Source organism: Nerophis ophidion, linkage group LG20, assembly GCF_033978795.1.
Source record: "Nerophis ophidion isolate RoL-2023_Sa linkage group LG20, RoL_Noph_v1.0, whole genome shotgun sequence".
NCBI classification, from domain to species: Eukaryota; Metazoa; Chordata; class Actinopteri; order Syngnathiformes; family Syngnathidae; genus Nerophis; species Nerophis ophidion.
The window spans coordinates 24,914,199-24,937,170 of NC_084630.1; the positions used below are offsets into that span (position 1 = coordinate 24,914,199).

General features: G+C 43.7%; 1 protein-coding gene across 6 annotated transcripts in view; it reads right to left on the bottom strand.

The window, feature by feature from the left end:
* Window positions 1-7,945, bottom strand: part of chtf18 (CTF18, chromosome transmission fidelity factor 18 homolog (S. cerevisiae)) — a 61,227-nt gene extending 53,282 nt beyond the window's left edge. For 5 of the 6 annotated variants that reach the window (XM_061880827.1, XM_061880826.1, XM_061880824.1 and 2 more), the window contains exon 1: window positions 7,669-7,944. In XM_061880827.1, the coding sequence (XP_061736811.1) occupies window positions 7,669-7,756 (88 nt within the window). In that variant the 5' untranslated portion in view covers window positions 7,757-7,944. Of the gene's footprint in view, window positions 1-7,668 lie in introns of all 6 variants that reach the window. The other variant, XM_061880828.1, reaches the window with a different exon arrangement.
* Between the last annotated feature and the right edge of the window lie 15,027 nt (window positions 7,946-22,972).

Sequence of the window (22,972 nt, forward strand, 5' to 3'; positions counted from 1 at the left end):
TGTTAGATCCACTATGGACTGGACTCTCACACTATTATGTTAGATCCACTATGGACTGGACTCTCACACTATTATGTTAGATCCACTATGGACTGGACTCTCACACTATTATGTTAGATCCACTATGGACTGGACTCTCACACTTTTATGTTAGATCCACTATGGACTGGACTCTCACACTATTATGTTAGATCCACTATGGACTGGACTCTCACTATCATGTTAGATCCACTATTGACTGGACTCTCACACTATTATGTTTGATCCACTATGGACTGGACTCTCACACTATTATGTTAGATCCATTATGGACTGGACTCTCACACTATTTATTATGTTAGATCCACTATGGACTGGACTCTCACACTATTATGTTAGATCCACTATGGACTACACTCTCACACAATTAATTAGATCCACTATGGACTGGACTCTCACACTATTATGTCAGATCCACTATGGACTGGACTCTCACACTATTATGTTAGATCCACTCTGGACTGGACTCTCATTATTATGTTAGATCCACTATGGAATGGACTCTCACACTATTATGTTAGATCCACTATGGACTGGACTCTCACACTATTATGTTAGATCCACTATGGACTGGACTCTCACACTATTATGTTAGATCCACAATGGACTGGACTCTCACTATTATGTTAGATCCACTATGGACTGGACTCTCACTATTATGTTAGATCCACTATGGACTGGACTCTCACACTATTATGTTAGATCCACTATGGACTGGACTCTCACACTATTATGTTAGATCCACTATGGACTGGACTCTCACACTTTTATGTTAGATCCACTATGGACTGGACTCTCACACTATTATGTTAGATCCACTATGGACTGGACTCTCACTATCATGTTAGATCCACTATTGACTGGAATCTCACACTATTATGTTTGATCCACTATGGACTGGACTCTCACACTATTATGTTAGATCCATTATGGACTGGACTCTCACACTATTTATTATGTTAGATCCACTATGGACTGGACTCTCACACTATTATGTTAGATCCACTATGGACTACACTCTCACACAATTAATTAGATCCACTATGGACTGGACTCTCACACTATTATGTTAGATCCACTATGGACTGGACTCTCACACTATTATGTTAGATCCACTCTGGACTGGACTCTCATTATTATGTTAGATCCACTATGGAATGGACTCTCACACTATTATGTTAGATCCACTATGGACTGGACTCTCACACTATTATGTTAGATCCACTATGGACTGGACTCTCACACTATTATGTTGGATCCACAATGGACTGGACTCTCACTATTATGTTAGATCCACTATGGACTGGACTCTCACTATTATGTTAGATCCACTATGGACTGGACTCTCACACTATTATGTTAGATCCACTATGGACTAGACTCTCACTATTATGTTAGATCCACTATGGACTGGACTCTCACACTATTATGTTAGATCCACTATGGACTGGACTCTCACTATTATGGTAGATCCACTCTGGACTGGACTCTCATTATTATGTTAGATCCACTATGGAATGGACTCTCACACTATTATGTTAGATCCACTCTGGACTGGACTCTCATTATTATGTTAGATCCACTATGGAATGGACTCTCACACTATTATGTTAGATCCACTATGGACTGGACTCTCACACTATTATGTTAGATCCACTATGGACTGGACTCTCACACTATTATGTTGGATCCACAATGGACTGGACTCTCACTATTATGTTAGATCCACTATGGACTGGACTCTCACTATTATGTTAGATCCACTATGGACTGGACTCTCACACTATTATGTTAGATCCACTATGGACTGGACTCTCACACTATTATGTTAGATCCACAATGGACTGGACTCTCACTATTATGTTAGATCCACTATGGACTGGACTCTCACTATTATGTTAGATCCACTATGGACTGGACTCTCACACTATTATGTTAGATCCACTATGGACTGGACTCTCACACTATTATGTTAGATCCACTATGGACTGGACTCTCACACTTTTATGTTAGATCCACTATGGACTGGACTCTCACACTATTATGTTAGATCCACTATGGACTGGACTCTCACTATCATGTTAGATCCACTATTGACTGGAATCTCACACTATTATGTTTGATCCACTATGGACTGGACTCTCACACTATTATGTTAGATCCATTATGGACTGGACTCTCACACTATTTATTATGTTAGATCCACTATGGACTGGACTCTCACACTATTATGTTAGATCCACTATGGACTACACTCTCACACAATTAATTAGATCCACTATGGACTGGACTCTCACACTATTATGTTAGATCCACTATGGACTGGACTCTCACACTATTATGTTAGATCCACTCTGGACTGGACTCTCATTATTATGTTAGATCCACTATGGAATGGACTCTCACACTATTATGTTAGATCCACTATGGACTGGACTCTCACACTATTATGTTAGATCCACTATGGACTGGACTCTCACACTATTATGTTAGATCCACAATGGACTGGACTCTCACTATTATGTTAGATCCACTATGGACTGGACTCTCACTATTATGTTAGATCCACTATGGACTGGACTCTCACACTATTATGTTAGATCCACTATGGACTAGACTCTCACTATTATGTTAGATCCACTATGGACTGGACTCTCACACTATTATGTTAGATCCACTATGGACTGGACTCTCACTATTATGGTAGATCCACTATGGACTGGACTCTCACACTATTATGTTAGATCCACTATGGACTGGACTCTCACACTATTATGTTAGATCCACTATGGTCTGGACTCTCACACTATTATGTTAGATCCACTATGGACTGGACTCTCACACTATTATGTTAGATCCACTATGGTCTGGACTCTCACACTATTATGTTAGATCCACTATGGACTGGACTCTCACACTATTATGTTAGATCCACTATGGACTGGACTCTCACACTATTATGTTAGATCCACTATGGACTGGACTCTCACACTATTATGTTAGATCCACTATGGACTGGACTCTCACACTATTATGTTAGATCCACTATGGTCTGGACTCTCACACTATTATGTTAGATCCACTCGACATCCATTGCACCAGTCTCTCTAGAGGTGGGATTCCCAGAATCTGCGGTCCTCTGCAAGGTTTCTCATTGTCATCCGACTGAGTTGAGTTTTTCCTTGCCCTGATGTGGGTGGGCTATATAAGCAGGGCTATATAAGGGCTATATACTGAGGGCTATATAAGTAAACATTTATTGATTGATTGATTATGTTGTATATTTTTATATGAGATTTCCAGTTCATTTTAACATCAATCATTAAACCAAGAAATGTGGTTTCATTCACTCTTTCAATGTCTACTCCGTCTATTTGTATTTGCGTTTGACTTTCCATTCTACTTTCACCAAATAGCATCATTTTAGTTTAGTGTTTCAGCTTGTTCTGTCTTCAATGACTATACAAACTGGACGGTTATTATTATATATTATTATTATTATTATTATGGTAGAAAATGGATGGATGGATGGATATTATTATATACTATTATTATTATATATTCAACAGTTAGCCATTCAACATACACGGCACACTTCTCCCAGTGCGTCACTCTAAAACGTCCGGGTAGGAACAACACACATACAAGCAATTCCTACACTGAGCTTTAAAGATAGTTGGCTCTAATAATTGAAAAAGTTTGTTTGAAGTAATAAACAAAAAAACAATTCTGGACTTCTCTGTAGGGTGAAACAAGTCACACTAGTCAGTGAAGACAACACTGAGATAAACTATAAAAAAAGCCATTAAATGCAAATATGCATGTGAAAAATGGTAAAAACTAAATAAAAAGCACGAGTGAAGTCAATTATATTTATATAGTGCTTTTCTCTAGTGACTCTACAAGCTTTACATAGTGAAAACAATCGGTGATTGACTGTACAGTAGGATGGATAACTCTCTCTGAATCATGGGTGTTGAATTGTGTCAAGGAATGATAGTTTGGAAATAGATGTCCCTAAGTGAACTAAAGTAGGCTCCGTGTGTCGTCCTAAGTGAACTAAAGTAGGCTCCGTGAGTTGTCCTAAGTAAGCTAAAGTAGGCACCATTTGTTGTCTTAAGTGAACTAAAGTATGCCCCATTTGTCGTCTTAAGTGAACTAAAGTAGGCTCCGTGTCATCCTAAGTGAAGTAAGGTAGGCACCGTGTGTCGTCTTAAGTGAACTAAAGTAGGCTCTGTGTGTCGTCTTAAGTGAACTAAAGTAGGCTTTGTGTGTCGTCTTAAGTGAACTAAAGTAGGCATTATTTGTCGTCCTAAGTGAACTAACGTAGGGTCCGTGTGTCGTCTTAAGTGAACTAAAGTGGGCTCCATGTGTCGTTCTAAATGAACTAAAGTAGGCTCTGTGTGTCGTCTTAAGTGAACTAAAGTAGGCTCCGCGTGTCGTCCTAAGTGAACTTAAGTAGGCACAATTTGTCGCCTTAAGTGAACTAAAGTAGGCTCGGTGTGTTGTCCTAAGTGAAGTAAAGTAGGCACCGTGTGTCGTCTTAAGTGAAGTAAAGTAGGCACCGTGTGTCGTCTTAAGTGAACTAAAGTAGGCTCCGTGTGTCATCCTAAGTGAACTTAAGTAGGCACCATTTGTCGTCTTAAGTGAACTAAAGTAGGCACTATTTTTCGTCCGAAGTGAACTAAAGTAGGCTCCGTGTCATCTTAAGAGAACTAGAGTAGGCTCTGTGTGTCGTCTTAAGTGAACTCAAGTAGGCTCAGTGTGTCATCCTCCGTGTGTCGTCCTAAGTGAACTAAAGTAGGCTCCGTGTGTCGTCTTAAGTGAACTAAAGTAGGCTCAGTGTGTCGTCCTAAGTGAACTAAAGTAGGCTCCGTGTGTCTTCCCAAGTGAAGTAAAGTAGGCTCCGTGTGTCGTCCTAAGTGAAGTAAAGTAGGCTCCGTGTGTTGTCCAAAGTAAACTAAAGTAGGGCACCATTTGTTGTCTTAAGTGAACAAAAGTAGGCACCAGGAAATAACATTAGAGGAATTGTTACAACGTGTAAATGGAATAAAACAGACAACATGTTTACTTGACCCTCTTCCTGGGAAACTGATCAAGGAGCTATTTGTATTATTAGGTCCATCAGTGCTAAATATTATAAACTTATCACTTTCCTCGGGCACTGTTCCCCTAGCGTTCAAAAAAGCGGTTATTCATCCTCTTCTTAAAAGACCTAACCTCGATCCTGACCTCATGGTAAACTACCGACCGGTGTCTCACCTTCCCTTTATTTCAAAAATCCTCGAAAAAATTGTTGCGGAGCAGTTAAATGAACACTTAGCGTCTAACAATCTATGTGAAACCTTTCAATCCGGTTTCAGGGCAAATCACTCCACGGAGACAGCCCTCGCAAAAATGACTAATGATCTATTGCTAACGATGGATTCTGATGCGTCATCTATGTTGCTGCTCCTCGATCTTAGCGCTGCTTTCGATACTGTTGATCATAATATTTTATTAGAACGTGTCAAAACACGAATTGGTATGTCAGACTTAGCCCTGTCTTGGTTTAACTCTTATCTTACTGATAGGATGCAGTGTGTCTCCCATAACAATGTGACCTCGGACTACGTTAAGGTAACGTTTGGAGTTCCCCAGGGTTCGGTCCTTGGCCCTGCACGCTTCAGCATCTACAAGCTGCCGCTAGGTGACATCATACGCAAATACGGTGTTAGCTTTCACTGTTATGCTGATGACACCCAACTCTACATGCCCCTAAAGCTGACCAACACGCCGGATTGTAGTCAGCTGGAGGCGTGTCTTAATGAAATTAAACAATGGATGTCCGCTAACTTTTTGCAACTCAACGCCAAAAAAACGGAAATGCTGATTATCGGTCCTGCTAGAACTCTATTTAATAATACAACTCTAACATTTGACAACCAAACAATTAAACAAGGCGACACGGTAAAGAATCTGGGTATTATCTTCTACCCAACTCTCTCCTTTGAGGCACACATTAAAGGCGTCACTAAAACGGCCTTCTTTCATCTCCGTAATATCGCTAAAATTCGCTCCATTCTGTCCACTAAAGACGCTGAGATCATTATCCATGCGTTTGTTACGTCTCGCCTCGACTACTGTAACGTATTATTTTCGGGTCTCCCCATGTCTAGCATTAAAAGATTACAGTTGGTACAAAATGCGGCTGCTAGACTTTTGACAAGAACAAGAAAGTTTGATCACATTACGCCTGTACTGGCTCACCTGCACTGGCTTCCTGTGCACTTAAGATGTGACTTTAAGGTTTTACTACTTACGTATAAAATACTACACGGTCTAGCTCCATCCTATCTTGCCGATTGTATTGTACCATATGTCCCGGCAAGAAATCTGCGTTCAAAGGACTCCGGCTTATTAGTGATTCCCAAAGCCCAAAAAAAGTCTGCGGGCTATAGAGCGTTTTCCGTTCGGGCTCCAGTACTCTGGAATGCCCTCCCGGTAATAGTTCGAGATGCCACCTCAGTAGAAGCATTTAAGTCTCACCTTAAAACTCACTTGTATACTCTAGCCTTTAAATAGACTCCCTTTTTAGACCAGTTGATCTGCCGTTTCTTTTCTTTTATGTCCCACTCTCCCTTGTGGAGGGGGTCCGGTCCGATCCAGTGGCCATGTACTGCTCGCCTGTGTATCGGCCGGGGACATCTCTGCGCTGCTGATCCGCCTCCGCTTGGGATGGTCTCCTGCTGGCCCTGCTGTGAACGGGACTCTCGCTGCTGTGTTGGATCCGCTTTGGACTGGACTCTCGCGACTGTGTTGGATCCATTATGGATTGAACTTTCACAGTATCATGTTAGACCCGCTCGACATCCATTGCTTTCCTCCTCTCCAAGGTTCTCATAGTCATTATTGTCACCGACGTCCCACTGGGTCATTATTGTCACCGATGTCCCACTGGGTGTGAGTTTTCCTTGCCCTTATGTGGGTCTACCGAGGATGTCGTAGTGGTTTGTGCAGCCCTTTGAGACACTAGTGATTTAGGGCTATATAAGTAAACATTGATTGATTGATAAAGTAGGCTCTGTGTGTCGTCTTAAGTGAAGTAAAGTAGGCTCAGTGTGTCGTCCTAAGTGAAGTAAAGTAGGCTCAGTGTGTCGTCCTAAGTGAAGTAAAGTAGGCTCCGTGTGTCGTCCTCAGTGAAGTAAAGTAGGCTCCGTGTGTCGTCCTAAGTGAACTAAAGTAAGCTCCGTGTGTCGTCCTAAGTGAAGTAAAGTAGGCTCCGTGTGTCGTCCTAAGTAAACTAATGTAGGCACCATTTGTTGTCCTAAGTGAACTAAAGTAGGCAACATTTGTCGTCTTAAGTGAACTAAAGTAGGCACTATTTGTCGTCCTAAGTGAACTAAAGTAGGCTCCGTGTGTCGTCCTAAGTGAAGTAAAGTAGGCTTTTTGTGTCGTCCTAAGTGAAGTAAAGTAGGCTCTGTGTGTCGTCCTAAGTGAAGGAAAGTAGGCTCTGTGTGTCGTCCTAAGTGAAGTAAAGTAGGCTCTGTGTGTCGTCCTAAGTGAAGTAAAGTAGGCTCTGTGTGTCGTCCTAAGTGAAGTAAAGTAGGCTCTGTGTGTCGTCCTAAGTGAAGTAAAGTAAGCTCCTACCGTCCAACTGGGCCAAGGCGTCCAACTCATCGGCGAACTGCTCCTCGAAGTTGTCTTCAATTTCAAATAGTTGGTCATATTCGTCCATGGCGGCAGGTTGACAAATACAAGTAAATATGCATGAATCTTCCCTCAAAGCGTGGATTATATTGTGAAAGTAAACAACCTCACAACTTCACAATTTCACAACAACTTCACAACTTCACAAGTTTGCCGACCAAGTGCACTTCCCGGCAAATTTTTCACTTCTGACGCTCCATTTCCGGGTTGGCAGAGAGGTCTGGGCGCTGATTGGTCATCTCAAGGGTTCATTTCCTTCCTCCCAGCATGCACCGCGAGGTAAACTCGGATATTTTTGTTCATTTCTTTCCGATATTCTTTGCAAAATTCACTTTGAGACAACAGAGCTAATCAAAAAAAAAAATAATCACCATGTAGCATTAGTATCTAATGGCAATTATAATGTATACCAGGGGCGCTCACACTTTTTCTGCAGGTAAGCTACTTATCAATTGACCAAGTCGAGGAGATCTACCTCATTTCTATTTATAATTTATATTTATTTATTTATGAAAGAGACATTTTTGTTAACAAGTTAATGGTGTTTAACGATAATACAAGCATGTTTAACACACATAGATTCATTTCTTTCATGAAGACAAGAATATAAGTTGGTGTATTTGATTCTGATGACTTGCATTGACCCAAGGCTCACGGGTACAAGCGGTCGAAATGAGTTTCCTCCGCCGTGTGGCGGGGCTCTCCCTTAGAGATAGGGTGAGAAGCTCTGCCATCCGGGAGGAACTCAAAGTAAATCCGCTGCTCCTCCACATCAAGAGGAGCCAGATGAGGTGGTTCGGGCATCTGGTCAGGATGCCACCCGAACGCCTCCCTAGGGATGTGTTTAGGGCACGTCCAGCTGGTAGGAGGCCACGGGGAAGACCCAGGACACGTTGGGAAGACTATTTCTCCCGGCTGGCCTGGGAACGCCTCGGGATCCCCCGGGAAGAGCTAGACGAAGTGGCTGGAGATAGGGAAGTCTGGGCTTCCCTGCTTAGGCTGCTGCCCCCGCGACCCGACCTCGGATAAGCGGAAGATGATGGATGGATGGATGGATGGACTTGCATTGATTGGAATTAGACAGTGGTGCTGATAACGTCCGCATTTTCAAATGGAGGAAAAAAAAGTCCTCCTTTCTGTCCAATACCACATGAAAGTGGTTGGATTTGGCATCTCATTCGTCCAACTTGCATACTCGTTTTTAAACACTTTGTTATGAGAGTAGCATATGTGGGTGGCCCTTTTTTTTTTTTTTTCCTCCCAGTCCAACTGTATTCTGATTCTGGATGGTCTTCTCCTGAGTGTCAGAGGTGAACTGTGGCCGGGAGAAGCGTGATACAAACCAGAGTAGAAGGACACTGTCCACACACCACCACTTGGTTCACCAGGGTTGTCATCCAGTCTCCACAAGTCTTTCCTACCGATATTGTCACTGGCCACCCCTAAAGACCAGTGACTGTTGTCTCCGACTTCCACCTCCCACAAATGGCTCCCAGAGCTGAATCCCACTGAAGCCAAGATGCCCTGTGGGTTGACACATCTATCTGTGTTGTCTGGAAGAGGCTGTTCATCACACACCGACACAGTGGTGCTGAGCCTGTGTTGGGGTCCAAGGTCACCGGAACTGTCGATGTCTTCGAGGCCGGTCCTGGCACACACCGTTCAGCGACAGGCCCGCAGGCTACGCCCCCCTCCACATACCTCCACTGCCAGACTCAGGCCGGGAAGCCGTCTGGCCGCCCCTACTCCAACCCCCACCGGATAACCTGCCCCACTTCTATGTGTGTGGCCCTTTAATGTCTGGCAGCAGGTGAGTGACGTCAGTGAGTGTGCGGGTGGGCAAGCAAGTGAGAAAGCGGTCGCTGAGGGCGGGGGAGAAATACATTGGCATCAAACTCTGTAGCTTGCTAGCTTGTGCACGCTAGCTTTCTGAGACTCTTATTTTGTTAGCACAGGCAGGATGAAACAGGTCTTTTATGGTGAAGACAGGAACTGTGCAGTCGGTCTTTAGAGTTTTGACAGTAGGTACGGAGTCTCTAGAAATAAAATGTGTTTCTCTGCGTCCGCCCTGTTAGTGATTTTTTTCTTAAATATGAGCTCGCAGCAGCCAGCGTCATCTCACAAGATCCTCGGGTGCCGAGAATGTCAAACAACTGACGAAAGTGAAGTCTTGGTATGATTGATGATTGCTCATTTTTATGTCTATTTTTTAATGCCTGGCTTGAGATCGACTGACACACCCTCCGAGATCGACCAGTCGATCGCGATCGACGTAATGCCCACCCCTGATGTATACCATTCATGTTTACCATGAATTGATTAACGTGGACCTCGACTTAACAAGTTGAAAACTTATTTGGGTTTTCATATTTACTGGTCATTTTGAAGATTTTTGATCGTACTGCGCAATTTACTAAAAACAGCTTCGCTTAATCAATCAATAATTACATATACACCTATTTTATTAAACCAGATGCTGTAAACTTCTTACAGCAGAAGGCGCTATATTGTTTAATGCAGGTGTGTCCAAAGTGCGGCCCACAGCACATCATTCTAAAAATACTAATATATATATATATATATATATATATATATATATATTTTTTTTTTTTTTTTTTTTTTTAAACAATAAAAAGTGGAATAAAAGAGCAAATAGGTAAAATGCAACAAGAAAAAGTTGCATTGTTGACTCTAATAACAGAATTTTTCAAATCATTTCTCAAAAAATAATAATGAAAAAAAATCAATGTTGCTATAAATTATTGATTGATTTAAGGACAAAAAGGACATAAATACAACAAACATAAAAACGTGAAATATATGAAAATTTGTGAAAAGAAATCCATACTAATTATATACCAATACTAATTATACTAATTATCTTATTGATTGTTATTATAAATATACTAAACGAATTACAATATATTATCTGAAGCTAAAATAGAAATTTAAGTGTTGAATGAAAAATATTTTTTTGTTTAAAAAGCACGACCTTTTTATGAGTGGGGCACTTTTGGATCCATAAGGATTTTAGTGTAATTTAAAAACTGTCTTTGCTAAAAAAAAACATAATAATAATAATAATAAGAAATTCTAATCATTTTTGCTATGAATTGTTGACCTATTTAGGGATCAAATAACTTCACATTAAATATTTCACTTTGAAAATCTTTTTGGGGAAAAAATAGTGTGTATTTTGTATTTTGCCTCAAAAAATAAGGTTTCAACAAAAAGCTCGTAAAAAGTAAAAAAAAAAAATAATGAAGTGGAATTAGGGATTCAAGGGGTTTTATGAAAAAGATAATACATTACTTATTTTGAACCTTGTTTAAGACTGAAACCCTTCTGGGTCCTTAAGACCTAACTTGAGGGAGCCCCAACAATTAAAAAAAAAAAAAGTGTGTATTGGTTTTGAAAATGAAAAAATATCAACTTAGCCCCCGCGTGCTTTGATTTTTTTAGTGTGCGGCCCTCAGTGGAAAAAGTTTGGACACCCCTGTTTTAATGTAAACAATAAATACTTAACGACTCCCTAAAATATCAACAAGTATTTCAATAAGTGATGTATGCAAGACTAATAAATAAGTGCAGTGGCGAAGTGAGCATGAGCAGCTTTTAAATAACTTATCTAACCTATAAAACTTTAAAAATATATATTTTTAATTTTATTTTGACGACTCAATTATCACCATTATCTTAGAAATTGTACCAAAAGAAAAAAAAAATTGCTTACCGACTTTACCTTCACTGGTACTTTCATCATTTGACCACAGGCAGTAGGGTAGGAACATCAGAACTTTGGAATACAATGAACATTTAATAAGTGAATTTTATACATTTTTGCATTATTATTTTCTTGTTGTAAATTGCTCTCTTTGGTCATACTTAAGATTAATAATTTAGTGTGGATGCTAACAGTTAGCACGTTGGCCAAAAAGCGTAGAGTAAAAAAGAGTATGAGCAAAATATGCTAAATTTAAAAAACCTAGCTTGCTAACAATACTGTGTTAACAATAGCACGCTTACAATTAGCATTAGTGAAATACCAAAATATATGACACAGAGGCGTATACCTGCTAAATTAGCTTAAAAAAAAGCTAGCTTTATAATGTTAGCATGCTAAGTATAGTCCCTACGACCTATACAAACACCTGAAAAACCTCAAATCAAGTACAAACAAACTAATACTCTGAAGTCTGCTCCCTGAAAATGCGTTTTAAATGCTAGCATGCTAACGTTAGCGTCCATCAAGTAGCAAAACATGACTGCGGTGTCTTGCTGCGAAATTAGCTAAAAACATTTTTTTTTAAATCTAGCATACCAACTTTAGCATGCTATCCGGTAAAATTTGTCAACTAATAACGTGTTTTAAGCTGAGGAGTATGTTGCTAAATTATCTAAAAAGCTATCATGCTAATACTAGAATGCTACCGATATTGCCGTAGCCGTTAAAAACTTAGCTGCACTTTTTTTTGTGTAGTCACCCAAATAATGAGTTAAGTAAGAGTAAGTATTTGGTGAAAGAAACTACAAGTACTGTGTAACTGGTGAGGAACTTCTCATTTATTTTGTAACATTTTTCTTTAGTTCAGTTTACTTACGTTAGCATTTGCTCAAAAACGTCATAAAAAACATCTACAACTTACACATTTTCTGTAGTTGGAAGTGGAATATTCATAGGCTGAATTGTGTCATTCTTTATGTTTACTGTTTCAAGCCTTACCGCCAACATGTGAGTTTATCATGGCTCCAACCACTGCAAAGCCTGGCTTTAAACTGTCTCCCAACCTGCGTATAGTGACCATCTACCTGTCTACCACCTCAAAGCCGAGCTTTAAACTGTCTCCCAACCTGCGTATAGTGACCATTTACCTGTCTACCACCTCAAAGCCGAGCTTTAAACTGTCTCCTAACCTGCGTATAGTGACCATCTACCAGTCTACCACCTCAAAGCCTGGCTTTAAATTATCTCCCAACCTGCATATAGTGACCATCTACCTGTCGACCACCTCAAAGCCTGGCTTTAAACGGTCTCCCAACCTGCGTATAGTGACCATCTACCTGTCTACCACCTCAAAGCCTGGCTTTAAACGGTCTCCCAACCTGCGTATAGTGACCATCTACCTGTCTACCACATTAAAGCCTGGCTTTAAACGGTCTCCCAACCTGCATATAGTGACCATCTAGATGTCTACCACCTCAAAGCCTGGCTTTAAACTGTCTCCCAACCTGCATATAGTGACCACCTACCTGTCTACCACCTCAAAGCCTGGCTTTAAACGGTCTCCCAACCTGCGTATAGTGACCATCTAGATGTCTACCACCTCAAAGCCTGGCTTTAAACTGTCTCCCAACCTGCGTATAGTGACCATCTACCTGTCTACCACCTCAAAGCCTGGCTTTAAACAGTCTCCCAACCTGCATATAGTGACCATCTACCTGTCTACCACCTCAAAGCCTGGCTTTAAATTATCTCCCAACCTGCATATAGTGACCATCTACCTGTCTACCACCTCAAAGCCTGACTTTAAATTATCTCCCAACCTGCATATAGTGACCATCTACCTGTCTACCACCTCAAAGCCTGGCTTTAAACGGTCTCCCAACCTGCGTATAGTGACCATCTAGATGTCTACCACCTCAAAGCCTGGCTTTAAACTGTCTCCCAACCTGCGTATAGTGACCATCTACCTGTCTACCACCTCAAAGCTTGGCTTTAAACAGTCTCCCAACCTGCATATAGTGACCATCTACCTGTCTACCACCTCAAAGCCTGGCTTTAAATTATCTCCCAACCTGCATATAGTGACCATCTACCTGTCTACCACCTCAAAGCCTGACTTTAAATTATCTCCCAACCTGCGTATAGTGACCATCTACCTGTCTACCACCTCAAAGCCTGGCTTTAAACGGTCTCCCAACCTGCGTATAGTGACCATCTACCTGTCTACCACCTCAAAGCCTGGCTTTAAACGGTCTCCCAACCTGCATATAGTGACCATCTAGATGTCTACCACCTCAAAGCCTGGCTTTAAACTGTCTCCCAACCTGCATATAGTGACCACCTACCTGTCTACCACCTCAAAGCCGAGCTTTAAACGGTCTCCCAACCTGCATATAGTGACCATCTACCTGTCTACCACCTCAAAGCCTGGCTTTAAACGGTCTCCCAACCTGCGTATAGTGACATTCTACCTGTCTACCACCTCAATGCCTGGCTTTAAACAGTCTCCCAACCTGCATATAGTGACCATCTACCTGTCTACCACCTCAAAGCCTTGCTTTAAACTGTCTCCTAACCTGCGTATAGTGACCATCTACCTGTCTACCACCTCAAAGCCTGCCTTTAAATTATCTCCCAACCTGCATATAGTGACCATCTACCTGTCTACCACCTCAAAGCCTGACTTTAAATTATCTCCCAACCTGCATATAGTGACCATCTACCTTTCTACCACCTCAAAGCCTGGCTTTAAACTGTCTCCCAACCTGCGTATAGTGACCATCTACCTGTCTACCACCTCAAAGCCTGGCTTTAAACGGTCTCCCAACCTGCGTATAGTGACCATCTACCTGTCTACCACCTCAAAGCCTGGCTTTAAACGGTCTCCCAACCTGCATACAGTGACCATCTAGATGTCTACCACCTCAAAGCCTGGCTTTAAACTGTCTCCCAACCTGCATATAGTGACCACCTGCCTGTCTAGCACCTCAAAGCCGAGCTTTAAACGGTCTCCCAACCTGCATATAGTGACCATCTACCTGTCTACCACCTCAAAGCCTGGCTTTAAACGGTCTCCCAACCTGCGTATAGTGACCATCTATCTGTCTACCACCTCAAAGCCATGCTTTAAACTGTCTCCTAACCTGCGTATAGTGACCATCTACCTGTCTACCCCCTCAAAGCCTGGCTTTAAATTATCTCCCAACCTGCGTATAGTGACCATCTACCTGTCTACCACCTCAAAGCCTGGCTTTAAACGGTCTCCCAACCTGCGTATAGTGACCATCTACCTGTGTACCACCTCAAAGCCTGACTTTAAATTATCTCCCAACCTGCGTATAGTGACCATCTACCTGTCTACCACCTCAAAGCCTGGCTTTAAACGGTCTCCCAACCTGCGTATAGTGACCATCTACCTGTCTACCACCTCAAAGCCTGGCTTTAAACGGTCTCCCAACCTGCATATAGTGACCATCTAGATGTCTACCACCTCAAAGCCTGGCTTTAAACTGTCTCCCAACCTGCATATAGTGACCACCTACCTGTCTACCACCTCAAAGCCGAGCTTTAAACGGTCTCCCAACCTGCATATAGTGACCATCTACCTGTCTACCACCTCAAAGCCTGGCTTTAAACGGTCTCCCAACCTGCGTATAGGGACATTCTACCTGTCTACCACCTCAATGCCTGGCTTTAAACAGTCTCCCAACCTGCATATAGTGACCATCTACCTGTCTACCACCTCAAAGCCTTGCTTTAAACTGTCTCCTAACCTGCGTATAGTGACCATCTACCTGTCTACCACCTCAAAGCCTGCCTTTAAATTATCTCCCAACCTGCATATAGTGACCATCTACCTGTCTACCACCTCAAAGCCTGACTTTAAATTATCTCCCAACCTGCATATAGTGACCATCTACCTTTCTACCACCTCAAAGCCTGGCTTTAAACTGTCTCCCAACCTGCGTATAGTGACCATCTACCTGTCTACCACCTCAAAGCCTGGCTTTAAACGGTCTCCCAACCTGCGTATAGTGACCATCTACCTGTCTACCACCTCAAAGCCTGGCTTTAAACGGTCTCCCAACCTGCATACAGTGACCATCTAGATGTCTACCACCTCAAAGCCTGGCTTTAAACTGTCTCCCAACCTGCATATAGTGACCACCTGCCTGTCTAGCACCTCAAAGCCGAGCTTTAAACGGTCTCCCAACCTGCATATAGTGACCATCTACCTGTCTACCACCTCAAAGCCTGGCTTTAAACGGTCTCCCAACCTGCGTATAGTGACCATCTATCTGTCTACCACCTCAAAGCCATGCTTTAAACTGTCTCCTAACCTGCGTATAGTGACCATCTACCTGTCTACCCCCTCAAAGCCTGGCTTTAAACGGTCTCCTAATCTGCATATTGTGACCATCTACCTGTCTACCACCTCAAAGCCTGGCTTTAAACGGTCTCCCAACCTGCATATAGTGATCATCTACCTGTCTACCACCTCAAAGCCTGGCTTTAAACTGTCTCCCAACCTGCATATAGTGACCACCTACCTGTCTACCACCTCAAAGCCGAGCTTTAAACGGTCTCCCAACCTGCATATAGTGACCATCTACCTGTCTACCACCTCAAAGCCTGGCTTTAAACAGTCTCCCAACCTGCATATAGTGACCATCTACCTGTCTACCACCTCAAAGCCTGGCTTTAAATTATCTCCCAACCTGCATATAGTGACCATCTACCTGTCTACCACCTCAAAGCCTGACTTTAAATTATCTCCCAACCTGCATATAGTGACCATCTACCTGTCTACCACCTCAAAGCCTGGCTTTAAACGGTCTCCCAACCTGCGTATAGTGACCATCTAGATGTCTACCACCTCAAAGCCTGGCTTTAAACGGTCTCCCAACCTGCATATAGTGACCATCTAGATGTCTACCACCTCAAAGCCTGGCTTTAAACTGTCTCCCAACCTGCATATAGTGACCACCTACCTGTCTACCACCTCAAAGCCGAGCTTTAAACGGTCTCCCAACCTGCATATAGTGACCATCTACCTGTCTACCACCTCAAAGCCTGGCTTTAAACGGTCTCCCAACCTGCGTATAGTGACATTCTACCTGTCTACCACCTCAATGCCTGGCTTTAAACAGTCTCCCAACCTGCATATAGTGACCATCTACCTGTCTACCACCTCAAAGCCTTGCTTTAAACTGTCTCCTAACCTGCGTATAGTGACCATCTACCTGTCTACCACCTCAAAGCCTGCCTTTAAATTATCTCCCAACCTGCATATAGTGACCATCTACCTGTCTACCACCTCAAAGCCTGACTTTAAATTATCTCCCAACCTGCATATAGTGACCATCTACCTTTCTACCACCTCAAAGCCTGGCTTTAAACTGTCTCCCAACCTGCGTATAGTGACCATCTACCTGTCTACCACCTCAAAGCCTGGCTTTAAACGGTCTCCCAACCTGCGTATAGTGACCATCTACCTGTCTACCACCTCAAAGCCTGGCTTTAAACGGTCTCCCAACCTGCATACAGTGACCATCTAGATGTCTACCACCTCAAAGCCTGGCTTTAAACTGTCTCCCAACCTGCATATAGTGACCACCTGCCTGTCTAGCACCTCAAAGCCGAGCTTTAAACGGTCTCCCAACCTGCATATAGTGACCATCTACCTGTCTACCACCTCAAAGCCTGGCTTTAAACGGTCTCCCAACCTGCGTATAGTGACCATCTATCTGTCTACCACCTCAAAGCCATGCTTTAAACTGTCTCCTAACCTGCGTATAGTGACCATCTACCTGTCTACCCCCTCAAAGCCTGGCTTTAAACGGTCTCCTAATCTGCATATTGTGACCATCTACCTGTCTACCACCTCAAAGCCTGGCTTTAAACGGTCTCCCAACCTGCATATAGTGATCATCTACCTGTCTACCACCTCAAAGCCTGGCTTTAAACTGTCTCCCAACCTGCATATAGTGACCACCTACCTGTCTACCACCTCAAAGCCGAGCTTTAAACGGTCTCCCAACCTGCATATAGTGACCATCTACCTGTCTACCACCTCAAAGCCTGGCTTTAAACAGTCTCCCAACCTGCATATAGTGACCATCTACCTGTCTACCACCTCAAAGCCTGGCTTTAAATTATCTCCCAACCTGCATATAGTGACCATCTACCTGTCTACCACCTCAAAGCCTGACTTTAAATTATCTCCCAACCTGCATATAGTGACCATCTACCTGTCTACCACCTCAAAGCCTGGCTTTAAACGGTCTCCCAACCTGCGTATAGTGACCATCTAGATGTCTACCACCTCAAAGCCTGGCTTTAAACTGTCTCCCAACCTGCGTATAGTGACCATCTACCTGTCTACCACCTCAAAGCTTGGCTTTAAACAGTCTCCCAACCTGCATATAGTGACCATCTACCTGTCTACCACCTCAAAGCCTGGCTTTAAATTATCTCCCAACCTGCATATAGTGACCATCTACCTGTCTACCACCTCAAAGCCTGACTTTAAATTATCTCCCAACCTGCGTATAGTGACCATCTACCTGTCTACCACCTCAAAGCCTGGCTTTAAACGGTCTCCCAACCTGCGTATAGTGACCATCTACCTGTCTACCACCTCAAAGCCTGGCTTTAAACGGTCTCCCAACCTGCATATAGTGACCATCTAGATGTCTACCACCTCAAAGCCTGGCTTTAAACGGTCTCCCAACCTGCGTATAGTGACCATCTACCTGTCTACCACATCAAAGCCTGGCTTTAAACGGTCTCCCAACCTGCATATAGTGACCATCTACCTGTCTACCACCTCAAAGCCTGGCTTTAAACGGTCTCCCAACCTGCGTATAGTGACATTCTACCTGTCTACCACCTCAATGCCTAGCTTTAAACGGTCTCCCAACCTGCATATAGTGACCATCTACCTGTCTACCACCTCAAAGCCTTGCTTTAAACTGTCTCCTAACCTGCGTATAGTGACCATCTACCTGTCTACCACCTCAAAGCCATGCTTTAAACTGTCTCCTAACCTGCGTATAGTGACCATCTACCTGTCTACCCCCTCAAAGCCTGGCTTTAAACTGTCTCCTAATCTGCATATTGTGACCATCTACCTGTCTACCACCTCAAAGCCTGGCTTTAAACTGTCTCCCAACCTGCATATAGTGACCACCTACCTGTCTACCACCTCGAACCCTGGCTTTAAACTGTCTCCCAACCTGCATATGGTGACCATCTACCTGTCTACCACCTCAAAGCCTGGCTTTAAACGGTCTCCCAACCTGCATATAGTGACCATCTACCTGTCTACCATCTCAAAGCCTGGCTTTAAACGGTCTCCCAACCTGCGTATAGTGACATTCTACCTGTCTACCACCTCAATGCCTGGCTTTAAACGGTCTCCCAACCTGCATATTGTGACCATCTACCTGTCTACCACCTCAAAGCCTTGCTTTAAACTGTCTCCTAACCTGCGTATAGTGACCATCTACCTGTCTACCACCTCAAAGCCATGCTTTAAACTGTCTCCTAACCTGCGTATAGTGACCATCTACCTGTCTACCCCCTCAAAGCCTGGCTTTAAACTGTCTCCTAATCTGCATATTGTGACCATCTACCTGTCTACCACCTCAAAGCCTGGCTTTAAACGGTCTCCCAACCTGCGTATAGTGACCATCTACCTGTCTACCACCTCAAAGCCTGGCTTTAAACGGTCTCCCAACCTGCGTATAGTGACCATCTACCTGCCTGCCACCTCAAAACCAGGCTTTAAACGGTCTCCCAACCTGCATATAGTGACCATCTACCTGTCTACCACCTCAAAGCCTGGCTTTAAACGGTCTCCCAACCTGCGTATAGTGACCATCTACCTGTCTACCCCCTCAAAGCCTGGCTTTAAACTGTCTCCTAATCTGCATATTGTGACCATCTACCTGTCTACCACCTCAAAGCCTGGCTTTAAACGGTCTCCCAACCTGCGTATAGTGACCATCTACCTGTCTACCACCTCAAAGCCTGGCTTTAAACTGTCTCCCAACCTGCATATAGTGACCACCTACCTGTCTACTACCTCAAAGCCGAGCTTTAAACGGTCTCCCAACCTGCATATAGTGACCATCTACCTGTCTACCACCTCAAAGCCTGGCTTTAAACGGTCTCCCAATCTGCGTATAGTGACCATCTACCCTTCTACCACCTCAAAGCCTGCCTTTAAACGGTCTCCTAACCTGCATATAGTGACAATCTACCTGTCTACCACCTCAAAGCCTTGCTTTAAACTGTCCCCTAACCTGCATATTGTGACCATCTACCTGTCTACCACCTCAAAGCCTGGCTTTAAACGGTCTCCTAACCTGCATATAGTGACCATCTACCTGTCTACCACCTCAAAGCCTGGCTTTAAACTGTCTCCCAACCTGCATATAGTGACCACCTACCTGTCTACCACCTCAAAGCCGAGCTTTAAACGGTCTCCCAAACTGCATATAGTGACCATCTAGATGTCTACCACCTCAAAGCCTGGCTTTAAACTGTCTCCCAACCTGCATATAGTGACCATCTACCTGTCTACCACCTCAAAGCCTGGCTTTAAACTGTCTCCCAACCTGCATATAGTGACCATCTACCTGTCTACCACCTCAAAGCCGAGCTTTAAACTGTCTCCTAACATGCATATAGTGACCATCTACCTGTCTACAACCTCAAAGCCTGGCTTTAAACTGTCTCCCAACCTGCGTATAGTGACCATCTACCTGTCTACCACCTCAAAGCCTGGCTTTAAATTATCTCCCAACCTGCATATAGTGACCATCTACCTGTCTACCAACTCAAAGCCTGACTTTAAATTATCTCCCAACCTGCATATAGTGACCATCTACCTGTCTACCACCTCAAAGCCTGGCTTTAAACTGTCTCCCAACCTGCGTATAGTGACCATCTACCTGTCTACCACCTCAAAGTCTGGCTTTAAACGGTCTCCCAACCTGCGTATAGTGACCATCTACCTGTCTACCACCTCAAAGCCTGGCTTTAAACGGTCTCCCAACCTGCATATAGTGACCATCTAGATGTCTACCACCTCAAAGCCTGGCTTTAAACGGTCCCCCAACCTGCATATAGTGACCACCTACCTGTCTACCACCTCAAAGCCAAGCTTTAAACGGTCTCCCAACCTGCATATAGTGACCATCTACCTGTCTACCACCTCAAAGCCTGGCTTTAAACGGTCTCCCAACCTGCGTATAGTGACATTCTACCTGTCTACCACCTCAATGCCTAGCTTTAAACGGTCTCCCAACCTGCATATAGTGACCATCTACCTGTCTACCACCTCAAAGCCTTGCTTTAAACTGTCTCCTAACCTGCGTATAGTGACCATCTACCTGTCTACCACCTCAAAGCCATGCTTTAAACTGTCTCCTAACCTGCGTATAGTGACCATTTACCTGTCTACCCCCTCAAAGCCTGGCTTTAAACTGTCTCCTTATCTGCATATTGTGACCATCTACCTGTCTACCACCTCAAAGCCTGGCTTTAAATGGTCTCCCAACCTGCGTATAGTGACCATCTACCTGTCTGCCACCTCAAAGCCTGGCTTTAAACGGTCTCCCAACCTGCATATAGTGATCATCTACCTGTCTACCACCTCAAAGCCTGGCTTTAAACTGTCTCCCAACCTGCATATAGTGACCACCTACCTGTCTACCACCTCAAAGCCGAGCTTTAAACGGTCTCCCAAACTGCATATAGTGACCATCTACCCGTCTACCACCTCAAAGCCTGGCTTTAAACGGTCTCCCAACCTGCGTATAGTGACCATCTACCAGTCTACCACCTCAAAGCCTGGCTTTAAACGGTCCCCTAACCTGCATATAGTGACCATTTACCTGTCTACCACCTCAAAGCCTGACTTTAAATTATCTCCCAACCTGCATATAGTGACCATCTACCTTTCTACCACCTCAAAGCCTGGCTTTAAACTGTCTCCCAACCTGCGTATAGTGACCATCTACCTGTCTACCACCTCAAAGCCTGGCTTTAAACGGTCTCCCAACCTGCGTATAGTGACCATCTACCTGTCTACCACCTCAAAGCCTGGCTTTAAACGGTCTCCCAACCTGCATATAGTGACCATCTACCTGTCTACCACCTCAAACCCTGGCTTTAAACTGTCTCCCAACCTACATATAGTGACCATCTACCTGTCTACCACCTCAAAGCCTGGCTTTAAACTGTCTCCCAACCTGCATATAGTGACCATCTACCTGTCTACCACCTCAAAGCCGAGCTTTAAACTGTCTCCTAACCTGCGTATAGTGACCATCTACCTGTCTACCACCTCAAAGCCTGGCTTTAAACGGTCTCCCAACCTGCGTATAGTGACCATCTACCTGTCTACCCCCTCAAGCCTAGCTTTAAACTGTCTCCTAACCTGCATATTGTGACCATCTACCTGTCTACCACCTCAAAGCCTAGCTTTAAACTGTCTCCCAACCTGCATATAGTGACCATCTACCTGTCTACCTCCTCAAAGCCTTGCTTTAAACTGTCTCCTAACATGCATATAGTGACCATCTACCTGTCTACCACCTCAAAGCCTGGCTTTAAACTGTCTCCCAACCTGCATATAGTGACCATCTACCTGTCTACCACCTCAAAGCCGAGCTTTAAACTGTCTCCTAACCTGCGTATAGTGACCATCTACCTGTCTACCACCTCAAACCCTGGCTTTAAACTGTCTCCCAACCTGCATATAGTGACCATCTACCTGTCTACCACCTCAAAGCCTGGCTTTAAACTGTCTCCCAACCTGCATATAGTGACCATCTACCTGTCTACCACCTCAAAGCCGAGCTTTAAACTGTCTCCTAACCTGCGTATAGTGACCACCTACCTGTCTACCACCTCAAACCCTGGCTTTAAATTGTCTCCCAACCTGCATATAGTGACCATCTACCTGTCTACCACCTCAAAGCCTGGCTTTAAACTGTCTCCCAACCTGCATATAGTGACCATCTACCTGTCTACCACCTCAAAGCCGAGCTTTAAACTGTCTCCTAACCTGCGTAAAGTGACCATCTACCTGTCTACCACCTCAAAGCAGAGCTTTAAACTGTCTCCTAACCTGCGTATAGTGACCACCTACCTGTCTACCACCTCAAACCCTGGTTTTAAACTGTCTCCCAACCTGCATATAGTGACCATCTACCTGTCTACCACCTCAAAGCCGAGCTTTAAACTGTCTCCTAACCTGCATATAGTGACCATCTACCTGTCTACCACCTCAAAGCCGAGCTTTAAACTGTCTCCTAACCTGCGTATAGTGACCACCTACCTGTCTACCACCTCAAAGCCTGGCTTTAAACTGTCTCTCAACCTGCATATAGTGACGATCTACCTGTCTACCACCTCAAAGCCGAGCTTTAAACTGTCTCCTACCCTGCATATAGTGACCATCTACCTGTCTACCACCTCAAAGCCGAGCTTTAAACTGTCTCCTAA